Raw genomic sequence first — 27,538 nt, forward strand, 5'->3', positions numbered from 1 at the left:
TGGGATAAAGCCATCATTTAAACTATTTTAAATTTTCTGCTCAATTCACAACTATGGGGGAAGGGAAGATAAAATGGCATTGCTTCTTCTAATCTGCAGTTGAGGTCCTAAGCCCTTTCGCGGGGGATAGGCTCTAGGAAGAATGAGAGGTAACATTTTATAGCTTTCTCTGAGTCAGCTCTTTGAAAGCCTAGAATGCCTGAGGGCCAGTGAGATAGCGTAAGACAGCAGATTGGGAAGTGTGACTGTTCCACTGAAACATTAACCAGAATGAAACCTGCAACTCCACATAGAGATAAATAGAAGGGGATCCAATTCAAATGAATCTTATGGGCCCCTGTTGTGTGCAAGCCCCTTACACTTTTGATGGCATATCTCATTTAGTTTTCTCAGCCACCCAGAGAAGTTAGTTCCATTTTACTGATGAGAAAGCCCAGATCTGCTAACCTTTATCCAGTGTCCTCTTTCTTTTATCCTTGATCTAAAAGGTACCTTTTTTTCACGGAGTTAAAGACAATTGAAGGGGCTGGACGCAACATAATGCAGAGGAAAAAGCACCAGAGTTGGAGTAAACGACAAAGTTTCCAGATTTAACGCTGCCACTGACAATGTGTTCTTGGAAGTGTTACTTTGCAAGTCTGGGTCCAACGATTTGGATTTCCAAACTCTTTCCTGAGAATGTAGGAGAAAGAGCCTTAATTTCTGACCACATAGCCCATCAGGATACCAGGATATGTCTCCTAGCAGTACTTCCGCACTTCAGAGTTCTTATGGAAAACTAACTCCTCTCTGAAGGGCATGCCTCCCCAGTTCAGCTCTCCCATTGCTTTGACAAATGCCGCAATGAGATAGAATTTATATTCATGTGCCTATGATGTGAGGCACTTAGAAATGAGAGGATTGGGAATTTCCATCCTGCCTCAGCCTTGAGTTTTATAAAAGCTTCGTTCTGTTTAGTTCATAAACCATGGAGCTTCTGGAGCAATGATACTCCCTGGGTAGCCAGGATATATACTCTGAGAGTGCTGGCTCAGAAAACATACATATATTTGGAATGTTTTGCTTTCATGCTTAGTTAGGTGGGAAGAGTTAAAGGCTCTTGAAAGGGTAGGATCACGAAGGAAGGGCATCAGGTATCAACTCCTTCTATATCACAATTTTTGTCCAAGTCTCCTTCACAGTAATTTCTCATCCTCTTCATCAAGGAAGGAAAAATGGTGAGGGAATGTTAGATCTTCCAAAATGGGCCCCCACTAAAAAAAAAAAAATAAAAACCAAGGTTTACACAACAGTTTTGATTAGAGAAACAGAAGGGCTCTTCAGGGAAAGAGTGGGCAGAGGTATACATCTCCTGCAGAGCGCCTTGGGAAAGATGCAGTGTAATCATACCTGCTGAGCCTGCCTGACTTCCAACCAGCATGATAACCCATCGTCTCATCCGCTCGTCTGTTTGTTCACTTCCTGCTCCGTTAGTTTCCATATTAGTCCCTTGATTTCCCCAGAAAGACCTGCCAACAGTGGAGGGTTTTCTGTGGGAATCAAAAATGGGTTGACTGCTGTTATGCTCAACAGGCACAGAAGTGCTACTAGCTCCAGGAATAAAGGACTGTTTCATTACCTATTTACTGGGGCCAGCTCTGGAAGTTATCTATTTTTCATTTGGAGAGCCGCTGAGATTATGCAAAATCCCCACTGGACCATAAGACCCAGGTTACTTAAGAAAATAAAAACCACATACTGAGCAATCTTCTGGAATCTACCAGCTGGATTCCTAAATGGTACAGGAAAATGGAAGCCAGTGAAGATGTCACACAAGAGAGTCCATGTCACCCGCAACGGAAAATATGAACATCGGAAGAATTTCCTGTTCTAAACAATGTGCCGTTTAAAATACACTCTCTGGAGACTCTCCTGAATGTACAGGCTTATGGCTGCTATTTATAGTGGCTGGTGTGTACTTTACCAAGATTTTTATTCCAACAAAGGAACTGTATGTGATGTAGGGGGTTATTAAAATGGAAAATAAACCCTCACATTTTAACTTAGTTAATTGGTACTAATCTCAAATGAAATGTCAAATCTCACTGATCTAGACTAACTGGAAGGAAGGCCAGTAAAAATTACGCAGTATTTTTAAAGAAATTCAGTATTGAAAGTATGTTCAAGAGTATCTGGTGACTTCAGCCAGACTAGCAAAACATTAGAAACTTGTTTAAAAATTGCATTAAAAAAATGATTTATAATGAGCAAATTAAGCTTTTAAAGGCAGGTGGATGTTTGCAAAGTTCTTTAAAAAGTTTTAAAATGTTATGCTTTCAAGTATTTAATAACTAAGCCATGGAATGTAGCTTGCATAATTAACATATTAATCAAATCCTTTATTTATAAATAGTTCAAATTTATACTTTTCTACAGTCCCATAAAGATTTAAAAATGGAAGAATCTGAATTGATGAAGATTTATGATAGACTAAAATCGGATTTTCTAACTGCTGATGAGTATTACTTATTATATAGCAAACTAGTGAAAAGAACTGATTTTATCCACAAAGTATGCACATTATTCCTCTTTAACCTCATTCACAGATGAATGAGAATCCATGTATTACAGCCACTACATCATTCCAACATGCTCATGTTTCATGTCCAGTGGTACTACCTTGTAACACTGTTAAGGACTTTTGGGATAAAAGGTCAAGAATCTTCCTGAAAGCCTTCAAAGCAACTGAGACAGATTTCCCTTGAATAAGAATTTGGAATAGTCTGTTATCACTGCTGTCTGCCATTCCCACCTCGCCAAATGATGGCTGCAAATGCAGATCTCTTATACTCGGCTGGTCAGTGAGAAAACCAATGGGCAGAGTAGATATACTCAACATACATATTTAATAACCTTCATTACACTTTTATTTGATTTTGACAAACATTCTTTGCTTGTAGAGAATTCCTTGTTTGTAATACTTCTCCAAGGTTCCCAGCTGTAGTCAGCAGAAGGACTCCTTTGGTCCTGTGTGTTTAGAAAGGCAAACGTGTTGCCCACTCAGGGAACAGTGTTCTCTCATTAAGACCTTCACCTGAGTCTGGAGAGACTCTTTGAAAAGTCCTGGATCACAGGGTCCTGGAAAAACTGCCACCTAAATTCATATTATCTTATTTAGAATTTTATTTAAAATTTCAGGAATCTAGTTACTGCTGCGGATGGAGAGGCAGGGGGTGGGACTGGAGAGAGGTCTGCCAGAAGTTTCAGAGGTACTGGAAATGTTCTAGGTCTTAAGCTGAGTATTAAGTTTACAATGATTTATAACCTCTATATACATTACATAATATTATTTTGTATGTATTGGCCTTTTCATCACTTACTCAGAATAAAATGATTAAAAATTATTTTGTAAAAATTAGCACGTAACTTTATATTATTAGCACAGTATTTATATACATTGTTGAGAGGCTTTTTGTTACTGCTTCAAGCAATGTTGAAACCACAATTATGTGACATAAAAAAAACTGGAAGTCCACAAGGCAAAAAAACTATTTAGAATATATGATTAATTGAATACTAGATATATAAATTAATTGAGATCAAAGCCTTGACATGTTAGATACCAGACTATCCTATGTTTTAATTTTAATTTCAAACCAGTAGGGAAGATTAAAAAAAGACTCTAAAATAAGGAGGTAGATTTTCTTTTCAGCATGGAGACTTCATGTCCATAATTCTCCCACCACTTTCAAAGTGGCTGCTAAAACAGATTTGAAACAGAATAGAGGTTAGACACCAAATTGTCTGACGACATGGGGACTGTGCACATGTTCAGTGATTCATAAACCCCAGAAGGGAGCTGCAGATGGGCCAAGTTTCTTGGAAAATGACTCTGGAGAGGGCTTTCCTGATAGCTCCTTCCTTACAATGTCCTCCAGTCAGTCGAAAACCAGCGCCAACAGGTAACATTTACTGAGCACTGATCATATATACACATCAGGCATACATATCACATATACACACATGTACACATAGATAGCCTATCTACCTGTCTAGTGCTTTGTATTCTCTGTGAAACCTTATGAGGAAGAACTGTTAAGAGGCCATTTTCCTGATGAGGAAATGGGCTCAGAGAGGCTAAGCAGAGTTATCCTTGCTGACCCAGCCAGGACTCAGACCCAAGTCTGCGTGGTTCTGCTTTCTGGGAGATATCATCATGTCTGTGTCCCACTCCAATCTGCCCCATTCTCCCAAAAGATAGTAGCAATAAAGGTGGCACATGAAATCCTCTTTAAGAAATCAAATAAGTTCTTGTCTTTTTCATATTTAGAGAGAAAACACTTTTGATGAGTTTTAATTGCTAAAATGAAACTGGTAAGGACGGAAAAATCCTTCATAATAACTTAATGTCATGATTAAACCTGGTTTAAAGAAATCTTGCCAAGACAACATATACCAAATAAAACACTTCCAAAATTGACGGCAAATGGGGTTCTAATTTGGAAAATCACTAGTTTTCTTTTCCTTCTTGACTAAGATGGCAAACTCTGATTCCCATTTCCTAGCAGTTAACTGTTTTCATTCTGCCTATCCACTTATCTTTCTTTGCTTTTCATTTTATTCACCATGAATGTGACCAAGTCTCCTTTTATTTAGAAGTATTATCCATAAACTGTTTTTAAATGAAAAAGAAAGACCCTAATACCATACAATGTAGTATGTACTGTTTTCCCAAAAGCATGCTCTATTTTCCCAATCAATAACTATGGCAATTTTTTGCAGACAACTCCATTTATTCAGGGGTCTGCACTGTGCCAGCAGGCTCTGCCTCAGCTTAGCTGAGTGATCATGAGGAAGTCAGCATCCTTAGGCTTAAGTCTCTTCATATGTAAAATGAACTTTTAAAATTCATTAGATCAGGGGTTCTTGGCTCAGTGTTCATGGGCCCCCAGGAGGTCTGTGGATGGAGGTCCATGATGCCACCGAAAGTAAGTGTCAAGTTTTGTGGGTGCATATGTACATTTTTCTTGGAGGAGCATCTATAGCTTTCATCAGAGACTCAAAGTTGTGTGTGGTCCAGAAATGAAAAAGTAACATTTCACTGCAGAAGATTATCTCTAAGGTCGGTGACAGACTCACGATTTTATGAGTGATGATGTGACTAAGTCCCTGTCCCAACAGTGAATATAGTCTTATTGAGAGTATTCCAGAGAAAAGTCAAGAAGAGTTATGCCAACAGTCTTCTTTGGCTTGAGGGAGAAAACCTGATCTTTTCTGTTTCTGTTTTTCTGCGAAATGGGAATAAGACGGGAGATCTTTTTGAGGGCAAACAAAACAATGTCTGTGTCTACACATGTGAGCAATTTACCTGAATAAGCATAAAGAACAGTTCAATTAAGCCCAATAGCCTCATTTAGTCTGGTGCCACATAACTGCTTTGACTGACTTCCCCCCATCTTAGGGAGTTATTTTGGCATTGTAGAGATGATGGACCTTTAGCCAAGACAACCAGTTGACACATGAAAAATTCCATTGATCAACTTGCTGCAGTGAAAAGGGGCAGGCAGACCCAGATTACATTCCCTAGCTATATGAAGCTGGAAATACAACTTAGCCTTTCAGATCTACAGTTTCCTCAGCTATAAAATAGGAATGATAATATCCAAGTCCACTATAGAGTGAATGTTTGGGTCCCCCTAAATTCATGTTGAAACATAACCCCCAATATGATGGTATTTAGAGTTGGGACTTTGGAAGGTGATTAGGTCATGAAGGTGGGACCCCCATGAATGGGATAAGTGCCCTTTTTAAAAGAGACCCTTGAGAGTTCTCTTGCCCCTCTTGCCATGTGAGGACACAACAAAAAGATGGTTGTCTCTGACCAGGAAGCAGACCTTCACCAGATACTAAACATGCTGATGATTTGATCTTGGACTTCTCAGCCTCAGAACTATGAGAAATAAATTTCTACTGTTCATAAGTCACCCAATCTATGGCAATCTGTTATAACAACATGAACAGACTAAGATAAGTTCATAGGTTGTTTTGACAATTAAATGACATAAGGTCTATAAAGTTCATCACCAGCCTGGCACTTGGTTGATGTTAAACAAAGGATGGTTCCTTTTCCTTTCTAACACGAGATGAAAAGTTTGGCTGATACTTTTTTCCACTTGAGAACTATTTTTGCTGAACTGAACTCTTCAGGTAAAATTCTGAGTTGTGTTTTATATACCGTATTTAAAATAAAAGACATATCATTAATGAACTAGAAAATTAACTTCATGGCTACAATATGTGATTTTGAAATCCTCCTATACCAATTACATTTGTGTGGTAGACTTATAACTGAATCACTTTGCTGTACACCTGAAACACTGTAAATCAACTATATTTCAGTAAAAAAATAAAAATAGAAACATCTTAGCAAGTGTCCAGATCAGTATAGGAAAGAAACTTCGCAGTAAGGATGCAACACATCAGAATGACAGATGAACGAAAATTCAAATTCAGTAAAACATTATTTTGTACCAAAGGCCTACCAAAGCATTAATATGATTTTAATAATAATATTTAACATTTGTTGAGCATATACTATGTGCCTTTCATTCTGTTAATTTCCCTACATGGGTTAACTAGCTTACTCTTTACAATGACTCTGTGAGGTAGAATAATCATGTCCATTTTTATACATAAAGAAATTAAAGCAAGAGATGTTTAAGTAATTTGTCACAAGGTCACCCAACTAGTAGTTATCATAGTCAGGATTTGAACTCGGGTTTGTCACCCACATACTAATTATCACATTGTCTTGCCTCTCCCCAGGGGAGTGAAAATTGATAAATTATGAGTCACATATGAAGACTATAAAGAAAAATTCACTGCTATTTTAAACTGTAAGCATACTGACTCATATATATGCCCCATTTTTTGTTCTAGCTAAGAATGAAGTTATGGGTCAGCATGTGAGGTCCTTAAGAATCTAGATTTTTAATTTTTATTGAATGAGTGCCACTTTAGGTAGGTCCTGGACTTTTGAGGCTCTACTGATCACCATAAAGTGGGATACTTTTCGGACCAGAGGAATTGTTAGGTTAATGGTGACTGGGCTAAATATGACATCTTTGCTGTTTATAATTTGCCCATTTATAAATTGACAGAGGTAATAAATAATATCTATTTAGAATTAGTGAGAGAGGGAACAAGAAAGGGAGAATATGAATATGGATATTTATTTTGATTCTTCACATGACTGGACACAAATGATAATTAAAGATCCCTTAGGTGAAAATTATTCACTTCATTTTCTCTGTGCCCCAACATTCAAGTTAGGCTGACCTTAAACAATATCAAAGAAATACAAAAACCCTACAGAAATATTTTAAAAATCTCTTTCAAATGAATTACTTGAAAAAATCTTTTAGCTTAAAAGCTTTTTAGCTTAAAAATGTAGATACAAATCCTATTTTTTTGCCCCCTGGAGTGATAAATTTTCTGAGAGAACTGAAGGGCAGTTTTGAGCAAATTTATCTTCTCTATTAATTCAGACAGTTTTAGAGGAATATTTTATTTAACCTCCTAATGGAAAATAGTTTTCTAGTTACAGAGTAACAAGAAATTGCATTTGATTTTGCAAGATTTTGATTTGAAATTGCAAGGTCACAATGCTAAGCATTGTAAATAAAAACATTTTTGTATAATCCTTGATTAGCCACCTTGTTAAATTATGTAAAAAAAAGTGTCAGTGGTAGAGTTCTGGGAGGCAACTACTCAGACTCAATGGACTTCAAAAATTGTTGGTTTTTTTTTTTAGTGTAATAAAAATATTTACTTTCAAATGTCTAATCATCAGAGTATTTCAGAGGCCCATAAAAATGTAAGAATAATGACAACAGCAGGAGCGCTTTCACTCCCGTTATTTACATCTATGAGCCTCTGAATCTGATAACACAGCTCCACAACAGGGCCCTTTTTTCTGATCCGAAAAAGGAACTCACTTCTGGGTGTGGAAAGCAGGAGCTGGCAATGCAATGAATTCACGTCTTGAAAAGTAAGGGAGCTGCTTATTGTGAAAGCAAGCCCAGCGCAAGGAAGGGTATGCCTCACTGAAGATCTCTGCATGGGCAAACCATCACTGCAGCTTTCTCAGCTGATATATCAAAGCTCAAAATCCTTTTGTCCAAGTTGTAACAGAAGACCTCAACTTGAACTGGTGTGAACTCTTCTCGCTGAGACAACGTGATCCTTCCTCAGACCTTGGTACCAATCACGTCCTCACAATTCTTCACTCAACACCAAATTCCTGCTCTTCATCTTCCTGTGGCTCTTGTATCTTCTGATAAGTGTAGAAAGAAAACCTTCCTATTTTTTATTTTGTTTTGTTTTTTGGCAAATATAAAATGTATCTTCAATTCTTTGTATGTTACAGAGAATCAAGTAAGATGTAACAATTAATAGGGAGGCTTACTGAATAATGTCAATAAATAAAAATAATAATTCAATGAATAATAAATAATTATCTAATAAACACTAGATGATTAGTACTGTGTTAATACTTTCATGTGTTATGTCTTTATATCCCCACAAAAACCCTATGAGGTAGATACTATTATTTCTCCATTTTACAGATGAGGAAACAGAAGGTTAGAAAGAATGACTAATTTGTAAGGTCATGTAGTTAATAAGTGGGAGACCTTGGATTTGACAGCACAGCTGCCTAATGCTAAAGCCCATGCCCTTAACTGCTAAGCTCTGCTGTCTCCCAATAATATGTCTCTTCATTTAGAGAGAACATATGTTCTATTCAGACATACCTATTACTGGTGCTGTTGTCAGTCCATTTTTGCCGGATACACATAAAAGGTCTAGCATTTTTTTTATACTTGTTGAATAAGAAGAGAGCTGGATTTGACCTCTTTGAAAATGTATCCCCTTTCCCTACATTTTCACTTTTGAAAATGTTGTATTCCCTAATGATACAAAAGCACATGTATGCATAATCCAGAGTCGATGGATTAGGAGGAGACTGGAATGGAAACAAGTGGACCAAGAATTGGTGAAGATGCACATGGACCCAAGGAAAACACATTAAGGTGCATTGAGAAATACAGGAACAAAGATGGAGAGGGAATGAAATAAAAGACAGAAACAGGAAGGGAAGCAGAATATACCTATTCATTTTTTATTCCCATGAGATAGGTAAAGTATAATACATAGCAAAATAAATTGTTTGTTCAAATAGGTAATTGATTCAAAAATACAATTTAAGAGGTATACAAATAGTATCTTTTGCTTAGAAAAAATGCATTTAGGATTTTCAGTGATTACCTACTCAATCCATCCTGCCTGCCAAATTTTTTTCTTCCCCTTTTGGTCAAATTGGCTGTAAAGTTTCTAATTCATCTATGATATGAATTTCATGACTACCAGGACACTGCCTGGACTGGTGAGAACCCATCCCTGTGGTTCAGTTTAATATCTTGTGCTTTACAGATGTTCAATACATTTTTTTTTGATGACTAAATAAAGTATCTCCTTTGACCAAACCTAAAGACCTCACCTTAAGGACTCAGAGTGAAAGCCAAACACAGGACAAGGACAAGGTGAACAGCAAAAAGATGCACAGGGTAAGGGGCAGGACAAAGAAGGGAAGGTATATTTTTGATTTAACTAGGTTCACAGTCTGGGCTATGGAAAGCTAGATGATTTGAAATGGACTGAACTGCAGCCCCCAGAATGAGGTGGTGTATGCGTGAGAGTCTCAGGCTATAATGCCATGAGTAACTGTCAGTCCCAAACCCAGGAGAGCCAGCGTGGCACAAAGTGTATAGTTAGCTTTTTAAATAATCTTTTCAAAAGAGCTATTTCTGAGGAATAAAATGTGGACGAATCTGGCTTATTTTAATTTGTGGTTATAACATCTGGTGACAGTACAAGTTTTAAATTACGTATGATTACAAAGTCAAAAAGCACCTGCTCATCAAACTCAATAACAACTAATTAAAATAACAGGGTATTTTTTTTATTTGGAAAGGCTTTGTGAGTAAGCAGTGGAAAAGTCAATAGTGTCTTCTCTGTGTTACCATTTCCCTTACACTGTCCACAGGGGTACATAGTGTACAGAGGGCAGAAGTCATCTTTAAAAATCATCAGTGAGTATCAGACTACATATTATGTTTGAGGATGTACAAATGTAGTTTCTTGATCATTGCTTGGTTTTCTACAGGTCAAAAAGCATTAAGCACACTCTTCCCAACTCTGTTGTTCTGTTGGTCTATCTTCAGTGCCCCAAATAAAGCTTGAAGCAGAGGAGAAGCCCAGTAAAAATTTGTTGAATGAGTGAATGAATGAATGAACCTGCAGCTCTGAGCTGTGGGGCCACTCCAGATCAAGGTTGAGATCTTTATTTTAGTTCCTTAAATCCAAAAGAGAGTTAGATTTTCTCCAGTCAGGCCCCAGGTATAAGGCATAAGGCCACAGAATCTCATTTTTCAAAATGGAAAACTGCCTCATTGTTTTATTTGTTTTTAATAAAGTAATATATGGTCACTTTAGAAAAAATAGACAATACCAAAAGCAAAAGGAAAATAAAAATTACCAACCCCACTCCTGTCACAGATGAGGAAGCCAAGTTCTAAAGCTAAAGGAAGAGGGATTTACTCAGGGTCTTATATGCCCTTTATCTTCAGATCAAAACCATGATTTTAGATGGCCCTTTATCCCTGGTTCTGGACATCTGTTTCCTGTACACACCCTGAAATTTCCCATGAAAGCTAGCTGACCTTCATTATTCCCATAAATGATCAGATTTTACAAAATCCTAATGGGTGAACATGGACTTAGTTAACAAATTCCAGAATAAAAGAACAGAAAGGTTCACCTTGAAACATGAAAAGGTAAGCATAGTACAAATGTAAGGAAGTACTTAAGTATTTCTCCAAAAAAGAAAGAAAGAGAAGAAAGGAAGACAAAGAAAGAAAGAAAGAAAGAAAGAAAGAAAGAGGAGAATCAGATGGAATATAATATCCCCAAAGAACTAAGAATTAATACGGACAGAAATGTAAGTTAAACAAAGGTAGTTTAAATTTGTGTGAATTTATTTTAGGTTATTAAGGGTAACTAACTAAGCTTCACTGGGTACATTTCTCTTAAGATTGACATTAAAGGAAGACATATCCTTTCACACAAAACAAAAAACTGGAAGGAATGAACCATGTAGATACATGGAAAATTACTCAGTAAAATTCTAGTTCTGAAGGAGCCTAGTTTAGCATTATGCTAAGTGAAATAAATCAGAGAAAGACAAATACTGTATGATATCACTTATATGTGGAATCTAAAAAAATACAACAAACTAGTGAATACAACCAAAAAGAAGCAGACACACAGATATAGAGAACAAACTAGTGGTTACCAGTGTGTATGTGGGGGCCAGTATAGGGGTGGGAGAGTGGTACGTACAAACTATTGGGTGCAAGATAGGGTCAAGTAGGTACTGTACAACACAGAGAATAGAGCCAGTATTTGTAATAACTAAATGGAAAGTAATCTTTAAAAATTGTATATAAAATTTTTAAATTTTAAATAAATAAAGGAACCTAGTTTATTCACTGTAATTAGAGTATTGTTGTAACCACAGCAAGTTAGCTCTATTATCCCTGTCTTCCAATTCACAGAGAAAATGAAGAAGCTGAAGATACTGATCGAGCCTGATGCCCAGTTTCCTGTCCCCAGTCCTGAGTCCCTCAAGTCCAATTCCTTTAGGCCTGTCCCCACACTCTGGCTCCATCTGTTTTCTGACCCTGCTACACTCTGGTTTCCTAGCCCACCATGAGGGATATAAAGGCAGCAACCTTGTGTATTATTTATATTTCCCCACCTTTTCCCTGTTTCTAGTACAGACACACAAACTTACACGAGGCTTAATAAACATTTATTGGGTGCAGATATTTTGTAGGCTTTCAGGAGAACCCAAGGACACATAACACATCACTGGAAAGGATAAGATGTATGCTCCAAAGGGCCTGGACACTACGTGGATGCACATACTTTCCCTGGTTCTCCCCCACCCCTGACTTTTCTGTCTCCTTTCATGGTTTCAATTATGTCCTCATGACCTCTCACTCTCTCTACACTTGCTTCCATGTCCCCATCACCACCCTCCACTTTCTGCTTTTGTGCTACCACTGCCATCCTGAGTGTGTTCAAACTGATTTTTCTAATAATATTTTCTCTCCCCTTCTGAACAAAGATTGAGAATTTCTGTTTCTCAATGCCTGGGGGAAAACTCCATTTGGACGTGATTTCTACCTGAAAGTAAACACTCTCCCAATGCCCACCTAAGAATGGAATACTTCTCAGTTTCCCCACTGGGACAATGCTGAGACCCTCCTTCCAGCTCTTCAGAAGTTAAATTCTTTTGAGTTTCTCCCTCTCCTGAAAGATTTGCTAATTCTCCCTCTAAAGACTCCAATTTGACCTTCATTTCCATATTCATCGCCCTGATTCGGTCCTCATTACTGCATGTTCCATACTCACTCTTCCAGTATCCCCTTTCTCTAGCCCACTGTGGATAACATTCTTCAACTTATTTTCATCACACATAGCTCCTCTGCTAAGTCTTTGTTTATTGCCTTTTATGTGAAATAGAAACACCCAAGATGTGCAAGTCCCACTCATTTATCCCCAAGCACTCAACAGGTTTCTTCCGCCAGGGTTCCTATTTCCACCTCTGAGCTTTTGCAGATGTCACTCCCTCATTTACATGGCTCCCTTTTTACTTGTCATCACCATCACTGCTTCCTCCACGGCTCACCACTTCCAGGGAGCTTTTCCTGACTGGTTTCATCACAGGATGATAACTCCCTTTCCTTTTCTTGGCATTAATTTTTACTTCTGGCTGGATTGCCATATTGTTTCTTACTTGTTTAGCTAATGATAATGGTTTAAAAAGGGACAGTAACACACCATCTATGTGCCAGGTGCTAGGCAAGGTCATTTATGAAGTGCAATAATCTCCACAACAACCACAGAAGCTATGTAGATATTATGCCTATTTTATAAAATAAGGCAGCTGCGGCTTGGAGAGAAGTCACTTGCTCATGGACACAAAGCTCAACAGTGGCAGAGGTGGGATTTGAATCTGCAGAGCCCAGGTACCATTCATGCTACCAGGGGCCATGAATGGCAGCCTACTCTGACCAACTTAATCAAAGGAAGTAATTTTACCTTCTTTGGAATTCTCCATACAAATAAGTAGATCCTGTGGCTCCAAAGGCTTTTTAAAAAAGTGTTTAAGTTTCTACTTTCCTACTACAGAATCACTAAGGGATCATCTTATTCCCATCTTTTCCTTTCTGCTTTGGAATTACTATGAGGCAAAGTTGATTTCATTTTAAGATCATTGTCTAACATTTTTCTTTCTGTGACTGCCTATTCTGTTTTCTCAAAAGAACATCTGATTTAAGTCACATTAAATGCCACTATCCTTTGCTGTGAGGCCTAAAACTTTAAAATGTGCATGTTTACCCCATGCCTCACATGTCATTGCTTTATTTCCCCAACCTGTCCTTGAAAGTTGCCACAACAGAGGCCTCACACAACATAACAGCTTCCAACTAGACTCAGAATCTCCACAGAAACATACTCTACTGGCTCTTAATCCATAATATGTGAATTACTGAATTTGACTACTTTCCTAATAAGAATAAAATTTGTCTCCAGGTCCATCTGGGTCTTATTGCCTTTATTCTTTTGGACTGAAGACTTCCATTTCCTAAATGGTTTCAACATTCAATATTTGTCTTTTTTTTTTTTTTTTTTGTCATTTCAGTATTATAAGTGCTCTTAAAACTTTTATCCACAACATTGCCTTTGTCATTCAAAAATTCTAATATGAAAGACACTGATTAAATGCAACTATTTGATTCTTCTCCAGTCTCTCTTTCTCTTGATGTTTGTTTGTGCAGAATTTAGAATCCTGACAACTAGGAAAATTTTCCATAACTGCTTTTGCAAACAGCTTAGTGTGCAATACATTTGACCTTCAGGCTGATGATCTCCGAGGTCTGAGACTGACGTAGAAAACAGAATAGAGATACTTTCCAACCTAGATCCTTACCTTTCTGCTTCCAGGCGCATCTCTTCCCGCTTTTGCCTCCTAAGTTCTCTGCGACGTTCAAAATCATCCATGGTGTGGGTTCAGGTTCAGGGAGACCAGGTAATGCCTGGATCTAAAGGGGAGGAGGTAGAATTGATGGCATAGATGAGTCAGAGGATTCTCTCCTGTGAATGGCTTCAGCCCCCCACCTTTTTTTCATCCCCTCCTTTTTCTTTACTCTTAAGAAACACCTTAGAGGATGAGTGAGGCAGTCAGTGATCAATTTCTGATTCCCAAGCCACGCTGAGTCCTTTATGTGTAAAATATACTCATTCATGAAACTATTAGCAACAAAATAAGTAAAATCCCAGGACCACAGTTTCCACAGTTTAAAAAAAAGGCCTCAAGAGACAGAGATCTGAAGACCTGAAATACTGGTGGGTTCACCTGAGAGCTACTGAACAATTTTGTTCTTTGTAACTTGCTGAACTACAGACAAAAGTTATGAAAAAGTGAACAAAGAAAGAGGAAAAGAGAACAAGAGTGAAAAAAAGAAAAGTGGCAAAAAAAAGGAACGTGTAGGGACTAAAAGTACAAGTAAAAGAGAGAAATAAAATAATACAAGTGTCCAGGCATAATTTGCATATCCTAGGACAATATTAATATCAGAATGATAATAAAGGCCATAGCAATAATACTGTGAATAAACATAAGGCAGCAGCATTTTAAAAAGCATTTACACATGATCAAGCTGTTTTCAGAGCTCAAAAGTCCCGGCTCTTCATAACCCAACCATTTTATCCTTTCCTACCTCCTCCGTGATGGTTTTAATCCCAGAAAGATCTTCCCTTTCCAGCTCTTCAACTGAGGAGCCCGCTTTTCCTGTGTTTCTGTGCCATGGAGTCAAGTATTCCAGAATTCCCCTGCAGCCCCCAAACCCAAAATGACTACCAGAAAAGGGGAAGCGGGCTCTTTTTGTCCTCGCTTTGTTTACAGAGCTGTCAGTGGTTAGTTAAACTCGGCCTGGAATCTGGCATTTAAGGCCTGCTTGAAGATTGTTTCCTGTGTGGAGCGGGAGGCCTCCACTTCCTCTGGAATCCTAGACTCTCTGCTGCGCTCAGATCACACAAAATATTTTCCAGCCCTTTCTGTGCACATGAGACGAGCCATTTGCCCTGCGTAAGAAAATAGGGAGACGTGCAAAACCTGAAGCCATCCCCTAATGGCATCTTTGTGTGACAGAGTGAAAAGCAAAACTCAGACTTTGAAGTCAGGTTCAGAAACTTTCTTAAATACATTTTCAGATGATTTTTATTTTTCAAGCATTTTCTCCCTTTAAAAATCCACAAAAACAAAAATAAAATCTCAGCCAACCAAAACAAAACTGTATAACGTTCGGATTTTCCCCCTTTCTTACTCCCTTGGGTATTATTTATACTGCTTAGAAATCCTTTAGAAATTCAAATTTTGGTGTTGGTTTTTTTTTTTTTTTAAATTTTAAGGTGTTTTCTATCTTACTCTTTCAAAAAGTACTTTCCAAGTACTTTGCTAGTTATGAAGGAAAAGAATTGGTTTTCCTTTTTAAAAGTTATTTCATCAACCATGACTTTTCTAAAATATTTTCCAGTCTGGTCTGATAGTTATCAGAAATAAAAAAAAAAAAATGATTCGAGGGTCCCCTGAGAGGCCGTCCAAGCGTCTGTCTCCCTGGCGTGGGCTTCTTTTCTGAGCACAGTACAGGATGCGTGAGGACAGTCCTGTGGGCAGTGAGACCAAACCTCGGTGACTCGAATGCCGGGTGCAGTGAGAGCAAACGCTTCTCGTTCCTTTCTTCGTAAAGTCTTTTGTTGTATATAAACCACTTCTTGAATAACTATAGCAACAGCAAACAGAAATGGGAGAAAGTCTGTCTGTGAGCAAACAATTTCACTTTTCTTAATTTATCCAAGCAGCTTGAAGAGCATCCTCTACGCCTCTGGGTCTCTCTCCAACCTCGTTCCACTGAGGAGTCCTGCTGGCTGCTTAGGAGCAGTGGCAGCTGTGTTTCTCCGCCTGTACCTCTGGTGCAGGTGCCAATGAGCAGGCTGAAGATGCACGTGGCTGGCAGAGCCCAGCAGCATCTTGGAGCACTCACGGGGAAGTGAAACTGACTCACATCTTGTGGTCACTGTGGCTGGCCATCCTTACCGGCTCTACCCACGCAAATTCTTTTCCCCTACCCATTCCCTCCTCCTACTCCTCACCTTTTATTGCTTTTTTTTTTTTTTAACCCCAACCGTAGGGAAACTCTACCTAACCAGTTATTTACTCACTGGAGCGCTGCTGAGTGTGTATGTGAGGCACCAAGAGGGAGAGCAAGCAAGCACTATATGATACAGCTACACAGATGATGCTTTTCTAGGTTATGCTTGGTGGACATGTAGTGGTGGGTATGTCCAAGGGAGGAGAGAAAGCACATCTGTGTCCGGTGTGGTAGGACTTTCCATCGGGGTGTGCGTGCTGTGTGTGGGGGGGAAGGTGTGTATGCTTGTGAAAATGGCTCTCTGTTGGTCTCACACCAGGATGGGGCTGGAAGTCTTCCTTAATCCTCAGACCCTTATATCAAAGAGCTTCTCAGGACCTCCCTGGCACTGTTCCTGAGGGAAGAGAGCCATGTCTGGGGAGAACTGTAAGCGATTTTCCCCTCTTTTGGGAGCAGCAGCTTCCATGTCCCCAGCAAGTAATCTTTCATTTCCTCCCCGACCCCCCAGTCCATGCTGAATTCCTTCCAGTAACACTGGATCGGAAACAAACTCGCAACCAACGAAGTGATGAAATGTCAAGGTAGAGAGCTTCTGTAAACAGTGGAGCTCGAGAGTGTCACAGTGCACAGAGTAGCCTGAAAGAGAAATGCAGGCAAAGGGAGGTATGTATCAACAAACGTGGCAGATGGGTTCTCGCAAAGTTTTATGAAAATCTAGATTTTTGTACTGGGGTTTTTGTAGTCATGCTATCAAAAAAACTCTGATGTGACTCCTTTTGCATGAATCATCACCTACTGATATACCTGTCTTTTCAATATGGGTTCTCAAACCCCACATTTTCTTGAAGCAGGGCACACCTATGCTGCTGCAATTCAGTTATAAGTCGATGTCAGACATTTCGATCACTTAACATGCTGCCCTTCCTTTTGGTAATGACATACCACGCCTGTGGCCCTGTGTCTCACCACCACCCACCACGCCAGGACATCCTGAAGCTTCCCCACTTCCCTTTCCTTCTCACTGCTTTCCTCTCTCAACTTCTTTTTGTGAGGAGAGAGGATATTTATCAGTATTTCTTCCACCACTTCTTTTTTTATTCGTCTCATTCTCCACCACTTTCTTTTCTTCTCCATTTCCCTCCCTATATTGGGAATGAAAGTCTATTAAATCCAATCTAGGATTCTTTTTCCTTAAAAAAAAATTCTTTTTCCTTAAAAAAATGCAGCCACTGTGGGAAACAGTATGGAGATTCCTCAAAAGACTAGGAATAGACTTACCATGTGACCCAGGAATTCCACTCCTGGGCATATATCCAGAAGGAACCCTATTTCAAAAAGACACATGCACCCCAATGTTCATAGCAGCGCTATTTACAATAGCCAAGACATGGAAACAGCCTAAATGTCCATTGACAGATGACTGGATAAAGAAGATGTGGTATATTTATATAATGGAATAGTATTCAGCCATAAAAATGACAACATAATGCTATTTGCAACAACATGGATGTCCCTGGAAAATGTCATTCTAAGTGAAGTAAGCCAGAAAAAGAAAGAAAAATACCATATGAGATTGCTCTTATGTGGAATCTTAAAAAAAAAAAAAGAAGAATAAAGAAAGAAAGAAAAAGACAAATGAATATAAATACAAAACAGAAACAGACTCATAGACATAGATTACAAACTTGTGGTTGCCATGGGGAGGGGGGTGGGAAGGGACAGACTGGGAGTTTGAAATTTGTAGATACTGACAGGTATATATAGAATAGATAAATAAGATTATACTGTATAGCACAGGGAAATATATACAAGATCTTGTGGCAGCTCACAGTGAAAAAGAATGTGACAATCAATATATGTATGGTCATGTATAACTGAAAAGTTGTGCTCTACACTGGAAATTGACACAACATTGTAAACTGACTATAACTCAATAAAAAAATTAAGTTTAACTGACTATTACTCAATAAAACTTAAAAAAATTAAGTTTAATTTCTGATATGCATCTTTCAATCAAGAATGCTAATTATTACTATGTGTTATGTTCACAATGCTTTTTTTTCCCTTTACGGGCATGTGGCCCTCACTATAGATATTTCCTGTGGCAGCTTTATAAGGAGAACCACTCTGTTTCAGCTTTTATTTGGGTTGATGGCAGGTAAGAAGCCATCCTAGATGTGTATGTGTGTGTGCGTGTGTGTGCATGTGTGTATGTGCACATATGTGTGCATGTCCACCTACTCACAGGTGTAAATACAGTCAAGGCAGGAGGTGGTGGCAAGCAGACCAGTACTCTTGTTATTAGGGGGAGAACCTTGGAAAGAAAGCTAAACCTTATCTACCTCCAAAATATCATAACCTGAATGGTGAATGGGAGGGGGAAAGTTCTTGGGATTTGGGGGCAGTGCTTATATTGGTCTTGGAATGCATCAAGAATAAAATCTATTTGTCAGGGACACTGAATAGGTAATGCAACTTCCAAAAGTAACCAACGATAACTGAAGATGCTATGTGCTGGGTAGTATCTTTTACCTTTTTAAAAAAATTAGTGGGCTTTATTTCTTAGAGCAGCTTCACTTTTAAGGAAAAATTGAACAGAAAGTAGAGTATCCACATATTCCCCCTCCTTCATCCCTGTGCACAGTTTCTTCTACTGCACTGCACTGTGCACCCCCCGCCGAAAGGTATGTTGAAGTCCTGACCCACAGAACCTCAGAATGTTACCTTACTTAGAAGTAGGGTCTTTGCACACGTAGTCAAGTTAAGATGAGGTTATTAGGATGGCCCTAATCCAGTAGGTCCATATAAGAAGGGGAAATGTGGACACAGAGACAGATATATACACAAAGGGAAGACAATGTGAAAACACAGGGAGAATGCCATGAGGAGAGGAAGGGGAAGGAGCACCTGAAGCTACCAGAAGCTGGGGGAGAGTTGTTGAACAGACCCTTCCTTAGGGTCTTCAGAGGGCCATGGCCCTGATGACACTTTGATTTCTAGTCTTTGGAACCGTGAGATATTACGTTTCTGTTCTAAGCCACCCAGTTTTGCAGCCCTAGCAAACAAACACAGCCTATTATTAAAATTTTCCAGTGGTACATTTGTTACAATTAATGAGCTAATATTCACACATTATTATTAATTCAAGTCCTTGGATTACATGAAGATTCACACTTTGTGTTGTACATTCTACGGGTTTTGCCAAATGCTTAATGTCATTAAGCCATTAAACCATTACAGTATCAGACAGAATAGTTTCACTGTCCTCAACAGCCCCTGTTCTCCATCTGTTCATCCTTCCTTCCCTCCCCTAATCCAAACCCTGGCAACTTTTTTTTTTTTTTTCCTACTGTTTCTATAGCTTTGCCTTTTCCAGATGTTGTGTAGTTGGAATCATAGTCCATATTCCGTACAGTCTTTTCAGACTGGCTTCTTTCACTTAGTATATGTATTTAAGTTTTTTCCATGTCATTTCATAGCTTGATAGGTCTGCTGGGCCATTTAAAAATATGTACTCGTATTTTATCTACATAATAAACCTGCGAGGTTGCTATTATAACCCGTTTTACAGAATGTCAAAGTGTGGCTTTTTACCACTGTAATGTTCTTGGACTAACCCACTCTTTCCCTCCAGGAATTGTTTTCCTTTTCAGGAAACAAGTAAGAGTGCTTCCCAGAGAAATTCTGCGAAGACTACTGTGAGTGATCTCCAGTTTAATTCATTGGATCATTTAAATTTGGTTAAGAAGTTATCTTAAAAATTACCCATGCCTCTTCAATTTCAAGCCCTTTTGGTTTAATTCAGAGAATTATCATATCTGGGAGATCTCAATTAAGTTAAACCTTGCAAATATTTAGTAAGTGACTATTAATTTTATTGTGACTTTTTTTTAAGATTCTTAAACTAGGATGGTCATATCCCGGACAGCATCACTGCATGCTTTTCTCTGAAATGTTGGCATTTCTTCTCTTGTATCGCCCCTTCCTCATTACATACCTTCCTCCTCTAATCCACTGTGCCCTCATCTCCAACATAAGTATTTCTCTGTTATTGCAAGGAACCGTAGTCTTTTAACACTAGTAACTGTTCTTAGATCCCTGTCATCATTATATACCCACTGTCAAATTACATGGTCCAACTACTTCGACAAAGCCCCACAAAAACATTTATACCACCAATCTTCAATGGACATTTACTGAGCATTTACTATGTGCTAGGTTCTGTTCTAGGCACTGTTGACACAACAGTGAAGAAGGCTGAAAAGGTCTCTGCCCTCCTGGAACTTATATTTCAGACTTTCTTGCTTTTTAAAACTTATACCAGATTATCATACCCATCTTTGACCTTGGATCCCACTCATCATTTGCTCTCTGCTTTTTGTTCTTGAGATTCAGGGCTTTGTGGGAGAAAGTCAAGAACCATGTTGTCTAACCTAAAGGTTTGTGCTAATTTCAGTTGGGTCATCACTGCACTTCAGTGATGCCTCTCTTCAGCCTATAGGTACCAGGTGACTTCTGGGTATAAGACACTCCAGCAGATTCCCCACCTCTGCTCTTCAAATTGTCTTCTCTCACTTCAATCCTTCATTTGCCCTCCTCCACAAATCCTTGGCGGACTCAGGAGATTTGAGATGACCCTCTCTGAGCTTTTCTTGTCTGTAGGATGAAACGGTAGGGGGTTTCATCCTACTCCATATAATACTACGGTTCTGTTACTGCTCTCCAATCCAGCAAAGATGGGTGCATCAAACATGACATGTACACGTTTCCTTCTTTCCAGATCTGAATGTTTTGATACTTATGTGCATTCTCTTCTAATTTTCTGATTTAGGAAGCATTAACCTTCCTCTCAAGTTGATCATCCCATGGCATCCTAGATAAAATATTTTATTACCTCTCAAATGTGTCATATAATTTTCTACCTCTGCTCTTTCATTCATACTGCTCCATCCACCTGGAATGAAATCCCCTGTCCTCTTCACTGTCTATATTCTATTCAGTCACGAATTTGTGGCTCAGATTTCACTTCCTTCATGATACCTTTCCTAAAGACTCTAGTTTGGAAGTGATATCTCACTCCTTGAGTATCCATCATTCATTTTGTAATTAATAATGTATTGCCTTGCCACAGCTCATCAGTTGTTCGAACCAGTATGTAAATATTTCGTTGATATTTTACTTTCCACATGCTTTCCTTCTTAAGGCCACTTAAGAATAGATAGTCTTTTAAAATAAAAAACCTTTTCACTATTGGGACATAGCGGTCACTCAGGAATTGATTTGAACCTTTGGAATTTTATTCTGGATTTTATCATTCTGAGTATGGAAAATGTAACTCAAGCTGATTCATCTCTGTACTTTACTGACTGATTAGTGTTTACAAAGTGAATTAAAGACCTTGGTAATAGACTATATATGAATCTCAAAAGTTATATAAACCCACCTTTGCAGTAGTTACACAGTAAATCTGGCAGTGTTTTCTTTCTGACTGTAGAAAATGAACTTTTGTCCTTTAAAAAAAAATCAATTTATCAACCTGCTTTGCTCTTTTTCTCAACTAAATGGTTCATTTGGGACTCAAAACCCAAATAAACACATGGATTGTAACATACGGTTTGGACTTAACTTTAGCTCAATCTTCACCACTTTGTTTCAAAAATCTGTGCTACTTTAAAAAAAAAAAATCACTGAGACATATGTCAAGACTAGCAACATGGAAACAGGAATGAATGAGGTTAACCTGGGAATCTCTGCCTTCTCAAGTCATTTCTTTTCTCCCATCAGTGGAATCCAGAACACAAGGCCCTTACTGAAGAGCAGGCTAACAGGTTATGACCTGCTTTTTCTTTCCTTCCCTGCTCAGACTTTTATCATTACTTTTTCTCTATTTGTATTTCTCCATTTGCAAAGCAGGAGAACAGACAGACTAAATGTTACAGAAATCAATGTCTGTTTGGCCTTTCTTCCACTTAAGAGCAGTGGACACTGGCTGTGTTAGATTTGTGAAGGGATGGCCTTGTCTACACTTGCTTCCACACTGGGGAAGACCACACACTTAGGGGTTTTATGTCTCATCTCCTAATGTTACCACCTCATTTGGAGAATTTTATGTTGTTCAAAACCTCATGGCTATCATTGTTTGATACTCCCAAGAAAGAAAAATAGATTCACTTCTGTTTAAAGAAAGGAGACTGAAACAAATAGGACTTTGGTATCAGCTCCTTAACCACAGCCAGTCAGTGGAAAACCAGGATTGGTATTCAGACTAATCTCTCAATCAACCTGAAAAGTTTTCTTAGAAGAGCAAGAGAAATGAAAATTTGGAACGCAATTCCTTTTCAAGAGTTGGAAATACTTTTCCTCGGCAAACTCCAAGAGAGTTAGACGGAAAGACACAGAACGGAACATATCAGATCAGAACAGGCATGTGGTCCCCTCTGCTCTCTAGAGCAAAAGGCAGTGAGAACCGTGGAGGTGAACCCCATGGCAAAGATGGAAATTCTCCACCAATCTGTGTCCTTTTGAGAAAACAAATGCACAGCTTAGCTTAAAAAAAAGCAAAAGCATAAATGTGCTTTTCAAATGCATGCCTGACAGCAGAAGCTACATCTGATGTGGTGAGGGTGGGGTCCTGGCCCCTCTAGAACTATCCAAGAATGGGTAGGGATGCTGAGGAAATGTGAACCCCTCTTACTGGAAATAGTCAGGTGGAGGTGAAATGGCCATCTGTTAGGGCTGTAGTGTAAAGATACTTTTGAGATTCTAAGGCTGTGCTGTCTGATATAGTTGTCACTAGTCACATGAGACAATTTAAATTTAATCAAAATCAAATAAAATTAGAAATTCAGTGCCTTCTCTTCACTAGACCCATTTCAAGTGCTCTGTGGCCACATGTGTCTAGTGGCTTCCATGTAAGACTGCAGAGAACATTTTTGTCATCACAGAATGCTCTAGTGGACAGTCCTGCTCTAAGGCCTTCCAGCTCCTGATACAAAATGATTATGCTGTGTGAAGTGATGTTATGCGGTTCAGAGACATGAAGATGTTAAGACACAGGCTCTGTCTTCAAAGACCTCACAGTCTTCCAGAGAAGGTGGAATAACATGTGGAGTTTGGTGCAGGTCAGCCTCTTAGAGCACGGATGTGCTCTTTTAATCCCCTCATGAGTAGCCTCTTTGTTCTCCTTCAGGTCTCTTGGATCTGTAGTTTCACTGTGACTGAGCACACTTGCTCCTGAGAAAGTGAAATAAATGCTCAGTGAATGCAAAACAAGCTGAGATACTGAAGAGAGATTGCACTTCAAACCACACAACAAAGCCTAAGAGTGGCTTATTTGGAACAAAAGATCAGAGGCCATCGATCTTCACCAATTATAAACATGGTACAGAGGTCATCCTATTTTACATAGCAGTATTTTTACTTGTGCATGACCCTCTGGCCTTTCTGGTCCATTCAGCTATAAAAATATCAGCAACCCATGAGTCTGCTTTTTGGGATTGGTTTTTCAACTAATATTTCCAATTCAGTGATGGACAACAAGAGCCAGAGCCTTAGCCAGACATCCTGCTAATACAAGACATTAGACATAGTTTAGATGGCAAGATGCAAATCCATTTACAAACTGCTGGGAATGATTCAAAGGTATGTCCTAGAGGTACTGTGTCATTGGCAACATTTTTGTACATGAAGGAAATGCTATTATTGATCTAATTATTCCCTAGTGAATTACTCAACTTCTATTCATCATGATCATCATATGCCTTTATTGGGGTCTGGAATTATGAAGCGTGTTAGAGACTATCTTCTGGGAGTTTATAATCTAAGATGAAAAGCTTTGAAACCAAACCAAGGGACGTTATCCACTATGTCCCTTGGACATAATAGATATGCAATTTAAACATATACATCTGCATAGAGGTTAAATAATGAATTGAAAAGTGCCTAGACTGCTTCCTCCTTCCTTTCACATGAATCATTTAGATGGTAGTTTCACCCATTTGTTAGTTTGGGAGTTTCTGGACTCTCCTTCAAGTAAGGAATGGCTCATAATGCACATCTACTTAAGACTAGCATGAGACTACAGGATCTCTGAACCATATACTCATTGATAAGAGTTTGTTCTGGTAGCTATATTATTGGAGTTTGTATTTTAATTACCAAGTACATATCAGTCTTCCCTAGAAGACTGTAACCTCCTTGAGGTTGTTACTTGTTTTTGTGATCTCTCAAATTTCTTAACTATTTTTTCTTATAGTTAGCACTAAATTCACGCTTGTTGAATTGAAATGGAGTCCAGGGAATTGCTCATTATTGAATTTAATTGGTAAACAGACGAACTTGGCTGAGACATGATCAAAAGGCTACATCTCCAGTTGAGCTTTTAGTAACCTTGTGGATGGTGGTTCACTATGAAGCTCTATTTTGCATTGTGATTTGTAGTTGTGGTTGTTTTCTTCTAGTGGAGAAGAAACTTGTCTTAGAAAGACATTCTGGTTTTAGGAAAGAGAAGTATTAGACATTTTTAAATTGAGGGAATAAGTTTGTTCTGGGGCAGTCAAAGAAAAAGAAGGACAAAGAAGACATGATGAATAAGAAGAGAATCAGTGTTGAGCTGAAACGTCCCAAACTTCCAAGGTCTTTGGAGATTCCTTGCCACTTCTCCATCATAATTAGAAAACACTGACATTCAGAGCTGATTTAAATGCTTCCATCAGTCTGAAAAAAGCATTGCCTGATTTTACTCTGTAACCAAGCTCAGTAATTAGAAACATAAGGTACTGTTCTGGATGTTTTCTTGGGAACCTACCCTCCCAGGCCTGGTGTCACTACCCATTGGCTACAGGACTTTTATCTTTTCTCACTATATTTCTTAGGAGCCCCTGCCCAGGTCACAGGAAGAGTGTGAGCTTGCCATGGGCATTCCTGAAAAAACTGGAGACCTCTGGAGCCACTCCAGACTCTAAAATACACGGAAGAAAGTCATTTTGCCAGTCTGTTTTCTTACTGAAGCTCTGTAAATCTGTATTGCATTTGGAAAGCAGTAGTTCAAGTATGGTAAGATAAGGGTTCAAACCAAGAGGTTCAAAAGAAGGATCTTTGTGACAACCAGCTTGAAATGACATCGTTGTCTGTTCCTGAGAACGAGAAAACTATTTTGACAGCTGATTCTAGAGTTCCTCATACTCTTGCTGGGAAACCTGTACTTTGCAAAATGTAGGGTTAGAATATGATCTAAGAAGCAGCAGCAGCAGCTTTTGACTTCTGACAAAATCCACAAAGAAAACGGGAAAAATACTTATAATCAAGGGCTTCAACTCAACAGTCACCTAGCTTGTCAAATTAAAACATGTGGCAACCACCTGCCAAGCATCTTGAAACAACGGTACCTTCTTACTTCTACCTGACCTATAATCTCTTTGGAGCACATTTGTGTTTCCCAGTTTTTCACACTTAAACAATGCTGTCCACACCAAGTATAAAGATGACTAAGCAACTTTGTATTAAGTAACCAAAGCGAGTTCTGCCAATTTTAGAATAATTAAGTTTCTGCAGTCTAATATAAACAGTTCCAAGAACTACATGTGGCCTACCAAGAGTATATATTACAAGTAGTCAACACTGAGGCCAGCTGGCAGACAGATCAACCTATTAAAGTAGAATTGTTCAGAATTCAGAGTATTATTTTTCTTTTCTCCCATTATTTTTTCTGCATCCAACTTTGTTTCTTTGGGAATGTTTTCAAGTATACAAAGCAAGAAACTATTGTGGAATTGCACCTCCTGCAAATGACTGAGCATTTCTCTTGAGATTCTTTAGCACTTACAAGCCAGTGCCATTTCAACCCTGTCTACACAGGCAGCCAAAGCAAAATACAGCAAGTGAATCCACTTTGTTCCCACTCAAGTTGAAGTGCTTGTATTTTGGTTGACCATCAGAAAGTCTACAGTGACCATGAGACAAGTGAATGTATACATTAAGCCATAAGCCCATCGGATACCTGACCTGAAGCGTCTTCTTTCTGACCGTAGATCCTTGTATTGCCTTTACCAGGTAGCTTGCTGGATCAATATATATTACTAATAAGGCTAATGTCATAGGTTTAATCCCACCAGGAATGAGTTAACTATTTGAGAGACCAAAAAATCCTAAACTATTGCCATGTGCTATGACATGACTCTTGGCCAGCTATGTGGCAGGTGTGAACTGACAACTCTGAGTGAAGAAAACAGAGGTGGATAGGCCAACCCATCCCACTATGATCTTCTGGAGAGCGTATGGCCAAATCACTGTGAGTGTGTTATCACACAAAAGCCCCTGCACATTCAACTGCATTATAAACCCTAATGTCTTCTTCACTGTGTTTAAATTCATATATATTCAAGAGTAGTTAAAGGCTCTACAACCACCATCACAAAGAAAACTTCAATAAACACATTCAACAAATATTTATGAAGCAAATGATATTTTGCTAATTTGCTTGGTGTGGCAAATAAGTTGTGAAAGCAACTACCCTGTCCTCACTGTGCTTATTGTCTGATGGTGTAGACAGGCAATAAATAAATGAAATAGTAACTGGGACGAGGGTTAGGAAGGAAAAACACAAGCTGCTCTGAGAGAACTATAGGAATGACTAATGGTTGTCTTTGGGTTAAAATAAGACATAGGCAAGTAATAGCTTTTTTAAACAGAAATGCTATTAATACATATATAGACATGCATTCACAAAGAACATAAATGTGTGAGACTGAAGTTTGCATTTATTAAATATATATCAACATCCATTAAGCACCAGACACTGCTCTTCTAGGTGCTGATACATCAAACGTCTCCACTTCTCTGTCCTACAGAAAAGGGTGGAGAGCAAGGAGCTAGTCAGGTTTGAGGGATGGTGAACTATCCTCACCCTTTCTCTCCCACCTCAGATCTTGTGTAACTAATGTAAAAATAATGATCTGTCAGATACTGTCTGCTGGAATTTATATAGACCCAGAGAATCCAATTTAAGACATTAACTTCACATGGCTAAAGTGGAAGGCATTTCTCTAGAAACCATCCAGCTCAGTGACTGACAATGAAAGCATGTTTCTTACCCGCCATCAAGCCGAAATTTGCTGATTTAAATGAAGCTGGTCCACTTTGTTTTTTTTCAAATTTTGGTTCATGATTCCAAGAAACGAACAGCCCATAATAAATTTACTCCAGTGGCAGAACATCTCACG

At 38.7% G+C, this 27,538-nt stretch overlaps 1 protein-coding gene across 5 annotated transcripts in view; it reads right to left on the reverse strand.

Annotated features, from left to right (window-relative positions):
• The window catches only part of CALD1 (caldesmon 1), a 172,461-nt gene that overhangs the window by 76,744 nt on the left and 68,179 nt on the right, over positions 1 to 27,538 (reverse strand). For 4 of the 5 annotated variants that reach the window (XM_074366988.1, XM_074366981.1, XM_074366986.1 and 1 more), the window contains exon 3: positions 14,099 to 14,210. In XM_074366988.1, the coding sequence (XP_074223089.1) occupies positions 14,099 to 14,169 (71 nt within the window). In that variant the 5' untranslated portion in view covers positions 14,170 to 14,210. Of the gene's footprint in view, positions 1 to 14,098; positions 14,211 to 14,888; positions 15,061 to 27,538 lie in introns of those variants that run through there. The other variant, XM_074366982.1, reaches the window with a different exon arrangement.

This window comes from Camelus bactrianus, chromosome 7, assembly GCF_048773025.1.
Source record: "Camelus bactrianus isolate YW-2024 breed Bactrian camel chromosome 7, ASM4877302v1, whole genome shotgun sequence".
NCBI classification, from domain to species: domain Eukaryota; kingdom Metazoa; phylum Chordata; class Mammalia; order Artiodactyla; family Camelidae; genus Camelus; species Camelus bactrianus.